Source organism: Arachis duranensis, chromosome 3 (genome assembly GCF_000817695.3).
Source record: "Arachis duranensis cultivar V14167 chromosome 3, aradu.V14167.gnm2.J7QH, whole genome shotgun sequence".
Taxonomy (NCBI): domain Eukaryota; kingdom Viridiplantae; phylum Streptophyta; class Magnoliopsida; order Fabales; family Fabaceae; genus Arachis; species Arachis duranensis.
In genome coordinates, this window is record NC_029774.3 from 58243024 (window position 1) to 58262300 (window position 19277).

The window sequence follows — 19277 nt, forward strand, 5'->3', positions numbered from 1 at the left end:
AAAAATTAATTTTTTTTATTTTACAAATTTTTTTCACTTTATTAGAGTCAAATGTCATAAATATGCGTGTGTACCTTAGTGTTTTCAGTACATGTAATTAAATAAAATATAGCGTGGATGATGCATAAATATAAGGTATAGTAGAACTTGCTAATGAGCATTTGAAAGATCTTTTAATTTTAAGAATTAAATAAGTATTACAAGAGAATATAATAGTATATTTTAATGTTCTCATGTGGCACTTATTCTAAATTCTTAAGGAACATAGTTAAATTACTTATTAGTAAAAGGTGGGTAATCTTAAACATGATTATCTATAAGAAATAAAATGTTATGGTTTAGGTTGTTGCAATGCAAGTTTGCCTTTAGTTTGTGCTTGCTTTAGTTTTTAACTACTGGTTACTACCACAGATCCCTTGCACTATTAAAATTAAGTGTGCCTTAGCTTGTATATTTCATCAAGTCTAATAAATTATAAATTATGATATTGTTTTAATTCTTGTTGCATTATATATTGCGGTTTTTACTTCTTTTTTTTTATGTTCAACATGTAATATTTTATAGCCAAAATTATCCGTTTCAAAAGAAGGTAAATATTCGCTAAGATTTAGAAAAAATACGTAAAATTTTCATTTTACCCAAATAAATAAATAAAAATTGAAAATATATGAATCTATAACTTTACTCTACAGAGTTATTAATAAATAAATGTTTCTTTATAAGATTTAATAACAGATTTTAGTTTATAACTTTCTCTTCTTTGCCTTCCAATGTCAAAAGTTTGATTTCTTGTTTCGTTCTTGGCTCCAATAAATCGATAGCAATATTAATTCATCAATTACATTATTCTTTTGTGATCAATGTGATCACAACAAGCAATTATATTAAACAAAAGGAACAAAGAAAAATAAGGTAAAGAAGATTTATAAAAAAAAAAAACAAAAAGAAGAAACATGGCACAAACGGGAATTTCATTTTACTAAATTTAATTACTTATTTTGAATTCTTAAGATATTACAGAATAATAGAAATATACTAATGTCACATGATGTGACTACTAGAAAATTAGTTATTATAGATGGATATTTTCGATGAATTTTATCTAATTGAAATACAGAAAAAATTTTAGAGGAATTTTTTGTCGAAAAACAAAAAAAATAAATTAACATAAATTATAGACAAAAAAAAAATCCATCGATAATTTTGTCGAAAAAATTAATTTTTTTTATAAAAAATGATTACAGACAAAAAATTCATCTGTAATAAAATAGACAAAATGTCATTTTTTATTAAATTATTACAGATGAAAAATTCGTCTGTAACCTAAAATTTTCCATCCGAAACATTCAAATAACCCTAACTCAACCCTATCTTCTCGAGCTCCATCCACACGGCCACACCCCACACAAGTGAGAGCTCCATCGCACGAGTTTCTTCCTCTCTCCTTCTTATTTTGCAATATAAAGCTGTGCTCCTCCGCTCTACTCGCCGGCGGTGCTACCGTCCTCCTTTTGACGTTTCTCTTGAGCTCAGAGCCGGCAGCTCCATTCACACTCCACACAAATCTAACGAGCTTCTCCCTCTCTCTGTCAACGAGCTGCTTTTTCTCTCCGTCGCACGAGCATCTTTTGCCGCTGCCTCCGCCGCTCGCGTCGCACGAGCCCCCTCCGCCGCCGCTCTCGTCGCATCTGCTCCCTTCGTCATCGTCCGTTGGAGGTTAGGATTTTAATCCGCTAATTAATCGAAACTAAAGCCCTCCGTTTCTCTTCGCTTGGAGGTTAGTTCATTTAGCGTTTCGTTCCTTTCGTTGTTCTTGTTCTACGATTTGATAATGGTGATTGATGATATTTATGTAGATCTGCTTTCGTTCCTTTCGTTCCTTTCGCCTGGAGGTTAGATTTCATGCAGATCTGCTTCAATCAAAATAAATGCCCTAAAAGCTGGTGATATAAAGGGATCAAACCTTCTTATTGACAATGATGGAGTTCTTAAAATTGCTGATTTTGGATTAGCATCGTTCTTTGATCCTCATCACAAGCATCCTATGACCAGTAGAGTGGTGACCTTATGGTATCGTCCTCCCGAACTTCTTCTCAGGGCCACCGAATATGGTGTCGGAGTGGACCTCTGGAGTGCTGGCTGCATTCTTGCTGAATTGTTGGCCAAAAAGCCAATTATGCCTGGTCGAACAAAGGTAATCTCACGATTTATTACATTATATGGGTTCTGTACTTGCACCTTGAGAGCAGTCTGTAATTTATTAATCTATGTTAGAAGGTTTTGCTCTCCATGGCTTTTCTATTTTCGCAACTTGACTTTGTGATTTGCGCTTCAGATTTTGCTGGTAATATAATATGGTGGAAGGAGAGAACCGCAGGTACCGTAAAGTTTCCGAAGAAGTTTAATTGGTTCATTTGTGCAGCTAAGTTATTTGTGTAACATATTTTGCGCTTCTCTCCGTGGTTCTTTTGCTATCATTATAGTAGTTAAATCTAAGAAGGTTAATTGGTTCATTTGTGCAGCTAAGTTTTGTTCTTTTTTTTTTTTGTTTATGCAGAACAAAAGCATTGCTGAGTGTGGTTCTTTAGCTGTAAGCACTCCAAATCATTGAAAAAGGTAATTCATGGATTGCATATTTTTTCATTTGAAAATCATACTAGAATAATATAATCTGATATGAGAAGCTGTTAATGCTCTAGCTTGATTTATATTTATAGGAAATTATGAACTGATTGATTGAGTACCTTATCTGCTTTTGCTTTGCTGCTGCTACCTGACTCTGTGTTCCAATCTTAGCCTCAGGTGCCTTCTTCCCGTATTTGTAGAACTTTTCTCAAGAGCTTCAAAAGCTTGAGGAGTATCGCATGAACCAGAAATCCATTGATTCAATGGTATATATATATATTTTGTAAACTTGTCTGTCTCTTCGAACCCTAGCTTTTCTTTCAAGATGGCTTATGTATTTATTTATTTATTCACTCCCTGTTTCAATTTAATTTTGAATGATTTTTGTCTTCAGGAAGTGTAACGATTAGATCTTCTCTGGTTAGATTTTCATTGTGGTGTATGAACGGTAGATGATGAAATTTGTACATTTGTGGTGTTCTGCTTCGTTGTGCTTCAAAATCTCCATCTTTTCCCGTTTACTGTTTGTGATCGATATATCATTCCTTCAAATAAATACTTGTTAGTTGTAATGTGTGCACCTGCATGGCTTCTACTTATTTTGATGGTGTTAACTTTCATGTTTATGTTGGAGATAATGTTATAATATATTCACGTCTATCATGTGTTCGACGCAATGTCTTTGAGGGCCTTATCATGCTCCTTTCTTTCCTTTTTCTTTTTTTTTTTGGGTTAAGCATAACTTTGTCAAGAATTTTGTTTATGTAAATGAAATAAACGAATTAATTTATTTACTATCTTTAAAAGAGAATCTAAACACAATGTCATTAGTGCATGTTAAGTGCTTGTTTCTAACGGCCTTCCGTGGAAGAATTGGAAGCTGGAAGCACTCCTTGCAGTTGTGAACAATAATGATACCAGCCACATTGTTCATGTTCTAGCTGGTACAAATGCTCTTTCTGATGTGCTTATAAGGTTTGTGAATTCAACTCATCTTATTTGATTTCTGTTTCTTACTTTTTAATAAGGATTCCCATTTGATCCAGGACTTCTTTGATATACATGTGAGTTAAGGAATTTGTTTATTATCTGCTCGGCTTCTATCCAATTCTGTTTTGTTTTCTTCCAATTCTGATTGGAGTTTGGCTCGTCCCTCATATTTTTTCTTTGCCAAACCCAAGTAGCAGAAATGGCATGCTTTAGATGGCTCTCGTGAAATATCTGTCATACTTATTCTGTCATCCTATTTTTTTTTGTATGTGTTAGAGGATTCATTGTTGCTCCGACTCTTTTTTTAATTCTTTCCTGTAGTCCAATAACAAATTCACTTTCCCTATTGAGAAGTAAATTTTGTAACCTTATTTTGTGGCAGCATACCTATTTTTACTGGCGATGGTGAAGGTGGAAGTGGATTTGCAGCTGGTGGTGTATCTGGATTTGAGTTCGGTGTGGATCCAAACTTGGACCCCGAGCTTGCTCTTGCTTTAAGAGTTTCAATGGAACGAGAGAGCCAGGCCGGAAGCAGCTGCAAAAAAAGCTGCAGAAGAAGCTTCTAAACAAGAGAAGGGTGGTGAGCAGCAAGCCATCTCACAAGATGCAACAATGACTGAGCGTGCTAGTGCATCAGCTTCAGAAGGTGAGACAAAGACAAATGATATGATGGTTGGTGCTATTTGTTCTTTTAGGCAAATTTATTTTTCTGTTTCTTCCCCCATGGGATTATTCATCCATTTCACAAGATGAAACAATGTCACCTCTCGATCTTTCAAAGTACCATTCAATTTCTGGATGGTTTAGAATAATTCAGATGGACAGACATCATTGGCTTGTTAGAAGCTATTTTTTCTTTTTTCTTTTTTTTTCCTCGTTTGAGAAAGCACCAAAAAAGCTGTTTTAATACTCCCTTTTTCTGGGCTGTTTTTATTTTTATTTTTATTTTTTTATATATCTTGTCCTTGTCCTTGTCAGTGGAGGTGTTTCTCGAATTAAAGCTCATGTCGATCAGATTCCCGGTAAAGGTATCTTTATATGCTCTGCTTCACCGAATGATAATCATTTACAACCACAATCACAAGAAACTGCAAATCCAATGATTCCAGGGGAAGGTAATTTATAATACTGTGATAGTTTCTTGAAATTATTTTAAGTTGATTCATCATGGATTTAAGCGATTGAATATTTATATATGTTTCTTCGTACACTCAAAGATACTACATTATAAATTAGTTGTTCCAAAAGTTTAAATTGAAAAGAGGAGAAACATTAATGATTATTTCTGATCTATAAATAGTTATGTATCTGTCTGTCATTGCTTTAGTTTTGTTTTTACCAACTACTTGTGTTGAAGTATAAAAGTCTTGACTGGATCTTTCCCTGCCTCATCATGTTTGTACCAATTAAGTGGCTGCTAAAGATGATGACCATGAAATAGTTGATGCCTTCTTTGGAGGTTTATATTTATTTGTCGTTTTGGCCTAGTTCTACCTACTTCATATCCAGATTTTGTCCAGAGTCTTGCTGACAGTTGCTTTCCCATAAGCCAGGGGCCATCAGCAAGCCGTCTTCATGGTATACTTGTGTTTTTTAATTTTAGTTCCCCTAGTTTACTCTTGTTATACCATTATGGTGTTTATTGTAACCCATTTCCCCAAAAATAAATTTGAGATGTGTTTCTTATAGTGCTCTTTTGGTTTGATGGCAGAACTGTTTATACACCAGTTTTGTGATCTTGGTGCTTCTTCCTGTGTTCTATCTTTTTCTTTATCTTGTTCAAAGGTACCTTGACATTTCTATATCTTTATCTTGTTAATCAAGCTTTTGCACCATTAGTTCTTAACATTATTGGGGGAAGTTGCAGTGATATGAAGGGTCAAACACAGGAGCTTCGTCGCATCTCAAAAGCAGGATGGAAAGTCAAGCCGTCATAAGTCATGAATGGTAAATGTTTATATCCCTTATAAAGATAGCTTATCGAGTTATCGCAAGAGAGAATGGGCTGTATACTGATAAAATTCAATATCATAATGAATTGTACACTTTAACTTCCCGCTTGTAGTGTCCTTCATCGACAATTCTACAATTCCTAAAGACAAGAAACCGGAGATCTACACTGCAAAATAAAAAAAGTAACTAGTAAGTGTCCAACAGAGAAGAGTTAAATCTAATAAGAAAGCTGAGGTTGGTTGTGTGTCATGAAGTTAGAGGGTACTGAGATTTTGAAGTGCAACTATGCTGTAGTGGAAGTGGATGTGATTCAGAAGAAGCTGTTGTTGAGGAATCTAATGGGAATAAGGATGTTATGGACCTTGAGATTCGTTCAAGAGGGAATGTGGTGGAGAAACTAGTAAGAACAAAGCATCATAAGGAAATTACTTTTTCTTTGGTGATCAACTCTTCTGATTCATGTCCATTTTTTGAGAAAGGATTCAGTTAATCTTTCTGTAATATATGTAAAATTGTGTAAAATTTAGTATGATTGAACAATATACCGAGGATTATAGTTAATAATATACTTTGTTTATGTTTTACATTATATTGACTTGCTTGTTTATAATAATTTTCTTTTCGTTTGATAATACGATAAATTTGTTTATTTTTTGAAATATCATAAATATTCGAATACAAATTAGATAAAAATTTGTATTAAATTTATATTTATTTTGTATGAAAATAAGTTTATTTTGTAATTAGAAAAATAAAAAAAATTCTATTTTACCTTACTGAGGGATTTACAGACGGATTTTCTGTATGTAACCAGAGTGTATGATTTTTCAAAATTTAAATTACAGACAGAAAATCTGTCTGTAATTACAGACAAAAAATTCGTCTGAAAATTTGTCTGTAATTACAGACGGAAAATTTATCTGTAATTACAGACAGAAAATTCGTCTGTAATTACAGATGGAAAATCTATCAGTAATTCGTAAAAATCCGTTTGTAATTTTCCGACCGAAAAAAATCCATCAGTAAATTTTCGACGAGGCTTTTACAGAGGGACAAAATCGTCGATAACTAAAAATCCATCTGTAATAAAAACTAAATCCGTCTATAAATTCATCTGTATTAATCCACTTTCTAATTGTGTGTGATGCACACTATATTACGAGAATCGTGTCGCTTATATATTTCTCATAAATTATGTAATAATTATAACGTGAATATATTACTTGATGAGACATCTTGGTACAAGAACCCAGATTAAAAATAAAATAAATGCAAAAATACACCAGATAGAATAAATTCTTTTCATATTATATGATGAGAAATTTTTCGTACACCTCTATGTGACTTTGTGTATATATTTGTTACCCACTTCGTTAATTACCAAACATATTCTTCATTAAGATAAATAGAAACATAAATATTTATCACTTGTAAAAAATATCAGAATCTAAGTGTACTGTTATTAAAACATAAAAAATAGAATTTAGTATTAAAAAAAATGAAAACATACTAAAATTAAATATCACTAAAATATTTTTATAATTTATACATACTCATTTCTCTTTATAATGGATATTTATATCTTTTTTATATAAAATATATTTACAAATGAAGTGGGAATATATCTCAAAGCTATTATATGATATGATATAAGAAAAAAAAAGAAAGTATGATAGGAGTGAGCATGGCCAGATTGGTTCAGTTTTAGGGTGAAATTAGAATCGAATTAATAATTGAATTGTAATTAGTTCGAATTTATATTTTTTTTGTGTATGTACCTGAATCAAACTAAATCGATTAAAAATGAATTGGTTCGGTTTGGATAATTAGATACCAGATGAAATAGAAATTCATAAAAAAAAGAACGAAATTTTTGTCTTAAAAATTCTGTAAGTATAATAAACATGTAAAATCAATAGAAATAATCTAAACATGTTAAATACCAAACACTAAATACATCAAAAATTAAACACATTAAAATCCAAATATATTAAATACTGAACACATTAAAATCTAAACATGTTAAACACCAAACACATTAAAAGCTAAATACAAAAGTGCAATAGAGAGAAACTCAAAATAATTAAAAGGCATATATTTTAAATTTTTATTTTTTATTTAATTAATATATAGTCGGGTCCACGGGTTGGTTCGGGTTTTGCACCCCCAGAACCATTATCCGAACCAATTATTAGAGAGAGCCATTGGTTTGGTTCGGATCGAACCCGATTACCCGTTAGTTCCAGAACAAATTTAATTGGTTCGATTTGGATTCGAACAGTTAATCGGGTATCTGCTACCCAGCTCACCCCTAAAATATGATATGATATAAGAAAAAAGAGAAAGTCTAGAAACCAACCAGGATACCTGATAACTCTACTAATTATAATATGGATTGTAATAAAAAAGTCCAATAATACAAAAAAGAGAAAGTGTGAGGAGCCAATGAATTTAATGTACAATGTGTATAATAGAGATAAAATTCCAATTAACATCAAATGATAATTAAGTTAATTAATTTTTAATAATTTTCAATTTGAAATTCAAAATAAATAAAGATTTGCAACAGTTACGTACACCGCAAAAATGGCCTCCCTTTTTCCCATGTGATTTGACTTCCTTCTCACCTAGTTTCTTTCTATCTCGCCGGTGCCGCGCCGCCACCGAAAATAGCTGTCGTCGCCCATAACAATTAAACTCATTCACAATACGGACGGTTACTCCTATTCTCATCATATGCTCCTAATTTCCGGTGCCCCTCTTGCTACCACAGCCTCACCTACGCCGTTGCAACGCCACCCGGCCGACCGTGCCGCCGATGTTGCCGCAGACTCCAGCCAACGCTGCCACGGGTTCTCGCATACGCACCAAAAGCTCAACGGCGCCACTGTTTGAATTAACCGTGTGAGTATGGTAGATGTAACGCACGCGTGCTTGTAGGTAATATCAAATCAAACACTCAATTGCTTACTGACGAACGGATTTCTACCAGTAAAGAATTTCATAAAAGTATAATAGCGTTGTAAGTATAGTTTCTAAACCAACAGAGAATCCTTTTGTGCAAAGTTTTGGTTGTCACAAGTAACAAAACCCAATAAAATTTATAACCGAAGTATTTAAACCTCGGGTCGTCTTCTCAAGGTATTGCAGGGAGGTGTGTTTTATTATTGGTTATGGAAAATAGTATTTTTGGGTTTTTGAAATATTGAGCAAGGAAAATAAATTGCAAGGGAAATAAATTAATAATTGAAAAACTCTTGGCAATGTATGAGAACTGGAATTCCTATCCTAGTTATTGACATCAGGTGTGATGAGAATTGGGTTTCAACCCCACTTGGTCAGCCTTTACTAAACGAAGGAAGGTCAAGTGGACTAATTAGCTTGATCCTCAAGCTAAGTCCTAGTCAATCCCTATGGAAGGACTAGCTTTAGAGTGATCCAGATCAATCAGTAATTCCAATTTCAATCAACAGCTGAGTTTGATAACTCAAGTGTTACCAATTACTTAACCAAAGCCAAAAGGGAAAATAAATCTAATTTAAATTGAAAGTATCATAAATAGAATAAAACAATCACGAATCTGAAATACCTCAAGTTGTATTAAATAGAAAATCAATCTAAACATACAGAGTTCATAAACTAAATTGAGAAAATAAATAAAAGGAACATTGAACCTGAAAATTGAGAAGGAGAAATCCTAATTCTTTTAAGAGGAATCCTAATCCTAAATCCTAAGAGAGAGGAGAGAATCTCTCTCTCTAAAAACTACATCTAAACCTAAAATTGTGTGTATGATCTGATATATTGAGTCTCTGCATGTTCCCTGACTTTAATCTGTGTTTTTGGGCCGAAATCTGGGTCAAAACGCGGCCCGAAATCGCCCCCAACATTTTCTATTAATTCTGCAGATCGCGCATGTCATGCGTACGCGTCATCCACGCGTGCGCGTCATTCAGCGTTTTTCCTTGCCACGCATATGCGTGTCCACGCGTTCGCGTCACTTGTGCAGCTTCCAATCCACGCGTTCGCATCAGGCACGCGAGCGCGTCACTGCGATTTCCTCCATTTCGCGCGGTCGCCCTATGAAGCCTGAAACACTTAACGCACAGATCACGGCATCGAATGGTATAAAAGAGAAATTAAAATACACAATTTAAAGCGTTAGGAAGCAAGTTTTCAATCATAGAATAAATTTAGGAAGGAATTGTAATATCATGCATTTCATATGAATAAGTGGGTGAATAGCTGATAAAAGCCACTCAATTTAGCACAAGATAAATCATAAAATAGTGGTTTATCACTTACTTTTATTTCTCACTCATGTCTCCTCATCTGTTCAAGTTTTTTTTCTTTCTATTTTTGTTTCTTCAATTTTATGGTTACTTCAAATCATAAGATTCATGTGTCAAATTATACATTTTTTTAATAAAAATTAAATTGTTGGATGATCATCGTTGCTTTTCTGTTTATTCATCTTCTTCTTGTTTTATTTTAATGGTCAATTTAGGATGGTCATTTTAGTAGGTATGTAGATGGTTATTTTAATTTTTATGTAGATGAGTATTTTGATTGGATTAGGTTTAGTTATGTATAATTAAAATATGTTAGATGTTCAATTCATTAGGTATGCAGATGATTATTTTTATCCTTAAGTGGATGGTTATTTTTACTAAGGGTGAGTGACGTATGGCATGCCAAGTAGCGATGGTGAAGTGGGATGATTATTGATGAAGGTGGGGGTGGCTGTCGGTTGAAAAAGAAAAGAGTGTTGGAGTTAAATATTTTAGTAAATTAGGATTTCAGATGGTTTTTTTTAAATAACTAACGGGATTTTTTAAAAATTTAAAACTTGAAATTGGAAGATTTGAAATTTCGTCTTCATTTTTTGTTGTCATTAGAAGCTTTTTTTTGTTGTTTCTTTTTATTCTCATTGGAAGCTTATTTTTCTTCTTCAGTTTATGTGGTTATAGAAGTGTTGTTGTCAGTACTAATTTAGAGAATTTGTTGTGTTGCGGTGTTGTCGAGTCTGGTGGTGGTGGCAATGGTGGTGGTAATAGGGAGCGATCTTGTTGGTCATTGTTGTTGAAGAGGAGAAGGTTGGAAGAATATGGAATGTAGAGTAAAATGGTGGTTAGAATCAATCAAGGGGTGATGCTGCTTTTGGATTCATTATTGCATTGATTGGAATAAGGGTGCATTTGATTTTCTTTTATTAATTATAAGTTTATTTCAAGGTTCAGTTTTCCTTTTCTTGAGGTTGTTTCTTGCTTACAAAGGTGGTGTATGTGTGGGAAGAAATTTGAAAGTTCAGAATAGTTTGAATCATACAAAATAGAAATTAAAATTTTTTTAATATTTTTATTTTTGTTTAATTTTCTTTCTTATTTCTTTTTGTGTTTTGTTGCTTATGATTCTGATGTGTGAAGTTTGTTATGGCCAGAACAACAACAACGAGTACAGGAGTGGAGACAAAGAACAAAGATGAATACAAAAAAAAAACAAAGATGAACATTTGGAGGTTAGGATTTTATAAGTGAGAATTGGATCAATTTGGGTGTTTATATCAAATTTGGAATACCAATTTGAGTTGAACTTATTGTGTGTCCACATCAGTGTGCAGTTAAGTGCCAACTTGGCACCTAACTGTACACCTTGGCGCCGTTAAAATGTCTAGTAACTTTTGGACTAATGGAGATTAACGATTCTGAAAGTGTAGGACTTATTTGGTCATTTTAAAAAGTGAGGGACTAATCCGAAGCGAATTAGAAATTTCAAGAACTATTTTGGGCATTACTTCATTTTTTTTATAAGGAATTAGATGTTATAAGAGTGAAAAGAGGTGCTCCATGACTTTTAAAAACCTACCTCATTCATTAGAGGTGATGGAAGGAGTGTATGATAATTGAAGAGGATGACTTCTTAAGGGTTTCGATTTGGATTCAACTCTGGGGCTCCCAAAATATTGTAAAACATTGGAGCTAGGGTATAAGAATGGAGAAAAATTAGGAGATGCAATGGAGGCTACCTTATTCAATGTAAGAGGTAAGGAGGGACATATTTGTGAAGGTAAGTGTAATAGTCCAATTTTCAGTATGTCTAGATCATACCAAAAACTGAGTACTACTAGTTTGTCTTCCTAATTTTTATCTACTATTTAATAAATACGAGCCTAATCGTAGTTAACACGTTGTCAATTTACGAATAAATTTTTGTTTGAAAACGTTGAGTCATTAATTCAAAGACATAAGCGGCATAATTATAAAAGAGTAGCAAATAAAGCAAATATTAATAACAGTAACATGGTCATTTATATCAAATATGTACAGAGAACTAACCATACAGTCATATATTGACATCCCATGTCCTAGCTTGTCCAAAAAGTTCCTAAATTGGAACCTAGGATAGCCTAATTTTCTCTATAAACTTAGTCCCCTCTAAGGTCACAAAAGTGAGGGAAAAATACTGCAGGTCTTTAAATGTGACTAAATGGGATATCGTCAAGAAACAACAACCATATGGTTTTCCTTTCTGGCGAGTCCTGGAACATATACACGCATATGAGATCGGAGTCCTCGTAAGCAAAAATTTCTGGTAGAGCATGTAAAGGTTCTTATGTCTCCATCTATGAGTGGAAAGAGGGGGTAAGAATAGGAGAGTCCTTAGTAGGGTCAGAGTAGTTAATTAGGTTCGTTTTATGCTATACTTAGCCAACAACAACAAATCCTCAAATACAAACAAATTTAACAAACCACAGAATACAGAGAGATCACAAGTCAAGAAGCACACACACCCAATCACAAAACACATATCATAGAGAAGTATGTGCAAACAAGTATTTTTCACAGCAATCGTATCCCGCATAGCCATGGCCATAAAGGACATAACAGCGATGAAGATAGTTGCACCCTATACGGATTTGTCATTTAAAAGTCCTCACCCGCTTACTTTTCCTATTCGTAGCTATTGAGGTCTTATCTGCACCAAACAATCAACATTAAGGTGATCAGTATTAATATCTCAAGTTAAGTACGAACATTCCCAAAATAAGCGCTCATAGATATTCATGCTAAATGTATCTCAAGGATACCCTAATAGCATGAGACACACAACAGAGTATATAGTGAAGCATGATTCAGTCCATTCCCCATGCTGTAACAGGAACGAACTGTTTTAATACCAAATTATAACAACCCAATTTTCAGTATGTCTAGATCATACGAAGAATTAAGTACTACCAACTTTTTTTCTTAATTATTATCTACTATTTAATAAATGAGTCTGATCGTAGTTAACACGTTGTCGATTTACAAATAAGCTTTTGTTTCAAAACGTTAAGTCGTTAATTCAAAGACATACGCGGCAGAATTATAAAAGACTAATAAATAAAGCAAGTATTTATAATAGTAACATGGTCATTAATAGTATTTTTAATGATGCGAGATTATATCTAATAGTATAAAATTACTCATTTTTTTTACTAATTGAGTGCTAATCAAATTTTAATAAAAATGATGACCCTCTAAATTTTCTCTAATACAATATTGATACGTCGTTTATTGATGTATAAAATATCAGTTTTAATTGTTGGTCAAGCATCTGTTTTAAATTTGATAGATAGTATATGCGATATAATTATAGAGAGGAATGAAAGTAGGTACAAGTGGTATGACTAAAATCGAATAAAGAAAAATTGTTTGAGGTTATCATAATTTAATATTTTTAGTCATTAATATTTAAAAATATAGAATAAAGCTAAGTAGAGATAAGCCTCAAAGTGGTCCCTGAAGTTGCACTCGAGCCTCATAGTAGTCCCTGAACTTAAAAGTTACTCATATTTATCTCTAAAGTTGCACTCCGGGACTCAGACTCGTCCTTCCGGCACATTCCGTCCATCTGGCGCAATCGGAAAGTTGAGTTGGCCTCCTTCCTGACATGTTGGCATAACAGAAACGATGTAGTATTTGCTGTGGCGCCAAAATGACATGAAACGACATCATTTCACGCTAAAAACCCCTTCCTCAACGTTACCCTAACGAATTGTCTCCCCCCTCTCAAATCACAACACAAGCACAGAGGTCTCTTCTTCTCCACTACATTCATCAATGGTGTCTGTGCGATTGTATTAATTGCATCGATTTCCCCGAACCACGTCGCTTTTGTGCTCAACTTCTCTCCGAAGAAACAAGCACCTTTTGTGTCAAAATTCAAAGGAAAGAAAGAAAAGAACCACAACACACTATTGACTCCTCTTCACTCCGGAAGCTGAAAGCTGAAATGTAGTGTCCCAAACATTAGAATCATAAACCGACAATGGCTACGGATAAGTTGGTGATGGCGGTCATAAGGGCGGCAAGGCCCGCCTTTCTAAACGACCACGACAAAGCAGCATTTGTCGTTCACGCCACCTTCCTCTCTTTCGGCTACCTTCTCACCGCCACCAGCCCCCAAGCCCTCTTCGACGACGCCCTCTCACATCCCTCCACTGGTAACACTTTCACTAATTTTCCGTTTTGTTCTCTCTTTTTTCTTTAACGAAATTATTTAATTTTGATATATTTTATGTGAAATATCCAAATATCATTAATTATCACTCTTCTTTATTGAAAACAATTGAAAATTCTGTTTTCTGTTTTCACTTCTTTCTTTGCAAGAACCAGAAAACATAGAAAGTAAAAAGCGAAACCAAACGTGCCCTAAGGTTGTAGCACTAGCTATGTAGAACAATTTTTATCTAATCGGTGTAAGAGAGTTTTATAGGATTATTTGTTCTTGAGTTGATGATTTATTGAAAACCATCAAATACTGATATGTGATTGATTGAGTGAATTACAGAGGTTCATCATTTAGATTATAAAGTAAATTTGAGCTTTCTAAGGTGGTAGCTGTTAATGAACCATGATAACCACAAATAATGGCAATTCATGCCGAAAAATTGCACTATCCTTGAGCTTCTATACTAGACGAAGGATTAGGCTATGCAATCTAATATAGGATCAAGTCAATTAAGTTGAAGTTAAAAGATACCTTGTGATATCAATAGAAGATGTAGCAAATTGATATATGCAGCCTGAAGCTTATAATTAGTATTTACTGATCATTTTTAATACGTGGTTTGTGATTGTGCGTAGAGGAGGTGTCTGTAGAGAACTGGAACCAACTTGACCAAGAATATGTCTTTGTTTATGTCAATCCAAAAAAGGTTTTAATTAAAGTGCTGGTAAAGTGCCTCGTCATGAATGAAAAGTTACTCATTGATGCCTTGAAGGAATGGTCCTTTGACCCTGCACACCTTGAGATTTGGTAAGCCTCTTTTCCCCTCCCCCCTTTCAAACTATACATTCTTCAAGATTTTTCTTTCATTTGCTGCAATGCAAAATTAAAATTTTTGTAACTGACCAACCTAATTTTACTTTATTCGTGTTGAATTGGGCTGCGTTGGAGTTTGGAGCTTCTATTTGTTGATGACTTATTTTATTACTCTTTTTAATTAAATAGAATTTCCATTCTTGATAGAGGAAGACCAGAAACTAAAATATAATAGCTATGGTGGGGGCAAAAAATCATACATGATTTTTAGTAAAAACTGAAGTACTGAATTGTGATTTGAAAACCTTTTGAAATTAGAGTTTGTACTCTGTATTGTCAACTTTTACCCTTTTCCCATTCTTTTCTTTATCACATCAAATATTAAGATAGAATAGTTAATGGAATAAAAAAACCACCAGAAATATTTTGTATATTCGTTCTATGCTGCAAATTTTAAGCTTGTGTGTATTGAGTTTTGTTGCTCAAAGGTTATCTGCTTTTCTTTCTAGGTGAAGTCGGATATGTTGTGAAAATTAAAATTTTCTGTGGTTAATCGTACTTCTTGTGAATTTACGGTTATGTCATGATTTGGTGCTTTGATTTTTCTACATACAGTGTTAGGGATTATATTATAGCAAATGAAAGGAGCAATTATTCTGAGCAGCTCAAGAATTTGGAACAGCTGGTGAGAAGACTAAATCAGGATATCTTAGCCAAATTAGCCAATTGTTTTGTTATGTTTTATTTAATAAGCCTTCTTCTTTTGACTTTTTTTGTGTGTATTGTGCTAAGTTGTGTAGTACTTTCTCTTTTAATTTTGTTTATCAATCACCTTCAATACCTGCTTTCTTGAAAAAACTAATGGAGTCATTGTTTCATAGATACCCTATTTTCAATACCTTCAATAGGCTGCTGTTTATATATGCTGCATTATTCCTGGGCTAATGGTGGTTATACATGCTGCATAATGTCCTGTTTGTATATAATAATGCTGTTTAGGGACTAGTCTGATGTCACTTACATAAGTTTAGGGACTAGTTTAATGTCACTTATAAAAGTGTAGGGACTATTTTGGTGCTCGAAAACAAGTGTCTGACAGCTTTTTATAAAAGTGAAGGAATAAAAAAGTTGGGTCTCGATGTAGTCAGGTGACCCAGACTATGAGAAGTTCGAAGTTCATGGCTGGCTAACCAACATAGTTGTCGAAGTTCTCCAAGCATGATGAAAAAATAACTTCAGGGAGTAGCAATCTACCAGGAAGCAGTCAACCAGCAAGGAATCCCCCACCTAACTCTATGCAAGGTGCAACACAGGGGAATGCTACAGGGCTTGCAAACTTCATGAAGTTTGTGTCCACCCCTGGATTCAAGGAACCCAGGCACAAAAAATGAAGATTAGGATGATTATGTTTAGGGACAGGGGACACATGGTGTTTTTGTGTATCTATTTTGCTGAAATTTTTTTACCATGTATGCTTTCTTAAACATTGTCCTAGTGTTTGGGATTTTAGTATCTGAAACTTATGAGGTCAAAATGTTAACAACTTTGATATACTTGGTGTTTTGGCTCTATAATGCCTTTTTTGGATGAAACATTACCAATATGAATTATGACTTTCTCGAATTGAGTTTTGTTAGCTTTTTGGTTATATTTTATCCTGTGTTACAGAATTAAGAGTAATTAAAACCCGGTCCATTTTCATTTCATTGACCAGAAGTGCAAGAACAGAAGTATGCATATAATCAAGCACTTTAATTTGCATTTCTTTCAAACAAAAGGACAGGAACAAGTACATGAACAACATATGCATATAACATGCATGTCATTTGTTTTTGGCTAGATACAGTTGACCCTGTTGTCTATCCAACTTTATTACAAGAACACCAACTACAATCAGCAACATGAACACAAACATTAAAATCCCCCCTAATTTTTAGAACCCTAATTTTAGCCTCTAATCTACCAAATTTCCAAGCAATCTTCATCTTTCATTCTTCATTGCCAACTGAATGCCTTGTTCTATCATCACATGCTATGACATCTTCTTCCAAAACTTTATCAACCCACAAAAACAATCCACACCATTTCTTAGTCAGCAAATTTTATATCCATAAATATAGCAATCAACAACAATAATACTTACATTGTAGTTTGGGCAACCTAGGAACGGTCTTCCTGGATTAGAATCCGTCCCTGACCACTGCAGCACTGGTCTTGACCCGCAGCTACACCATTCTGGGAAACGCGATTATCTATTTCTATTCATTCTCCTTATGATGCTTCTAAATGATCGTGGGTTGTTCAAGCTCCCAGTTGCATTGCTCGCGCTTGCCATAACAGTCGGGTTTCAAAGATGGGGAAGACAAGAACAGAGAACCGAAGAGAAGAGAAGAGAAGACAGAGCACTATGGGATTCAAACTTGGGGATTATGGTTTTAACTTTATTTGAGGGACCAAATTGATTCCGGACAGTTTACTCTGCCACATCAACTAGCCGTTGTAATGCCCATGTGTCACGAAACTTGCCAACTCAGCTTTCCGGTAGCACCAGGTGGGCAGAAATTGCCGGAAGGACAAGTTTGAGTCTCGAAGTGCAACTTCAGGGATGAATATGAGTAACTTTTAAGTTCAGGAACTATTATGAGGCTCGAGTGCAACTTCAGGTATTACATTAAGGCTTATCTCAGCTAAGTATGTTGTTGGATTTAGGAGTGGCAAATGAAAAAATCTCCCTGTCCTGCCAAAAGCCTTTCTTTGGCTGGCTAGCTGGCCTGTCCTTCCCCACCCAACGAGGTGGTCTTAAAATTTCACCCTATCCCAGCTAACAGTAGACTAGCGGGCCAATGGGCTCAAATTACCTTTTTTATTTATTTATTTTTACTATTAATAAGTATTAAATAATATAAATTATAAAAAAATATTAAATAATATATATAATTTTAAATTATAAATATGTAATAAACATAACTATAAACCTAATTTTTTAAAACAAAATAATAAAATCAACATTGTCCAAAGTAAAATAAATATTGTCCAAAATATATAATTAAACATCTACAAATTTAGTCACAAAAAAAACATCTACAAGTTTAGAACATAATCAATCAAACATAAAATATAATTCAAAACACTAAATTAGAACATCTTCCAAAAATCCTAAGCCCAGCAAGGAAGCCCATTCGGCCTGTCAAAGCCCACAGTTTAAACGATACGAGTTAGACGGACTTTTGATATATGGCGATCTCAATTTTTCAGTCCGGCTTATCTTTTTTGGCGAATTATGCGGGTCGACCCAACAGGTTTAGGCCCATGTGCCACCCCTAGTTAGATTCCTAGACTAAAAAAATTGAATTAATGATCAAGTGATAGCCAAAAACAATAAATTCTGATAGTCTTTCAATATTTTTTCTTTGAATAAATCCTATACGAAGAAATAAGGAGTTTATAGCATGATGGAATAAATCCTATACAAAGAAATAAGGAGTTTAGCATGATTCACGTATCCACTCCAGTCCACAAGTCTCTTAGGCTCAAGTGTTTTAGGGCAAAGATTTTCAGGTTAAGATAGACTGAAATCCATCCCATATTATTAAATGCTTTTACAAAATGCCATGAAAATGACGATATATGAAGATGATGAAGATATGACGCGTACTTAGGTGCTTTCGTACCATTTTTTTTACTTTGGTTCATAATTGATATTCGCCGTCAATCACAGTTTTTAATTCCTTGTTGGTTTGTAGACATCTCGAAGAATAGGTGGAACAATTAACCTGTAATTTTAAAATTTTTCTATTATAACCAAAAGTAGAGTGCAAACCCTCAATCAACACGTGATTAAGAAGGGATGAGATCTTTCTACTCAACTACTACAGTCAAATTTCTTCCCCATTATTTGTAGCAAGACATATAGACTAACAAATTAAACAAATCAACCGCATAAATTATTAACTCATAATTTACACTGACCTTGGAAGTCAAGTTCATACCTGAAGCATGAATGAAAAATTAGGTATCAAGTAGAAGTACCATGTATATATGTTGAGCTCAATCACAGATTAAACTAAAAAATGTATGCATTCTACTTTTTACCCACATCTATCTATATTAAAAAGTAACAACACTCTTCATCACCATCACCATCACCATCACCAGCTATATAAATCTCAGACTGTACTCATCAATTATCTATCCCATCAATCTTCAGTCATCGCCATATTCATTACCACTAAAACATGGCTTTCAATTTCAACAATAACCTTCTGGTAATCGTCATTGGTTTTGTACTAGTTCTCTTCCACATCAACAACATCAAATTTACCTATGCAACAAGCAGATTAGTATTATTAGATGAAAACAATAATAAGCCAGAAAAATTTTCTTCACTTCCTCAACAACCCATT

The 19277-nt window shown here is 33.9% G+C and overlaps 1 protein-coding gene and 1 long non-coding RNA gene across 7 annotated transcripts; both read left to right on the forward strand.

Annotated features, from left to right (window-relative positions):
* Positions 1 to 1391: 1391 nt before the first annotated feature.
* On the forward strand, positions 1392 to 6157 carry LOC107479510 (uncharacterized). 6 transcript variants are annotated; one of them, XR_008007120.1, is made up of 11 exons: positions 1392 to 1777; positions 1857 to 2194; positions 2336 to 2377; positions 2558 to 2616; positions 2797 to 3600; positions 3998 to 4261; positions 4594 to 4730; positions 5027 to 5193; positions 5327 to 5400; positions 5483 to 5562; positions 5681 to 6157. It is a non-coding gene; the product is annotated as an uncharacterized LOC107479510 (long non-coding RNA). The 6 variants fall into 6 exon arrangements; XR_008007125.1 differs by having other exon boundaries at positions 5104 to 5193; XR_008007123.1 differs by having other exon boundaries at positions 2797 to 2891; positions 3457 to 3600; positions 4594 to 5193.
* A 7721-nt stretch (positions 6158 to 13878) lies between these two features.
* On the forward strand, positions 13879 to 17336 carry LOC107479517 (probable proteasome inhibitor). Its single transcript, XM_052258309.1, has 4 exons — positions 13879 to 14053; positions 14697 to 14868; positions 15490 to 15607; positions 17025 to 17336. The coding sequence occupies exons 1-4, from the start codon at positions 13879 to 13881 to the stop codon at positions 17334 to 17336; spliced, it is 777 nt and encodes a 258-aa protein (XP_052114269.1).
* The last annotated feature ends 1941 nt before the right edge of the window (positions 17337 to 19277 follow it).

Excerpts from the sequence above, each read along its gene's own strand:
- LOC107479517 (XM_052258309.1), top strand. The coding sequence starts at position 13,879 with ATGGCTACGGATAAGTTGGTGATGGCGGTCATAAGGGCGGCAAGGCCC. Across the intron at positions 14,869-15,489 it reads CCTGCACACCTTGAGATTTG|TGTTAGGGATTATATTATAG; the intron begins GTAAGCCTCTTT and ends TTCTACATACAG. Across the intron at positions 15,608-17,024 it reads CCAAATTAGCCAATTGTTTT|TTTGGGCAACCTAGGAACGG; the intron begins GTTATGTTTTAT and ends CTTACATTGTAG.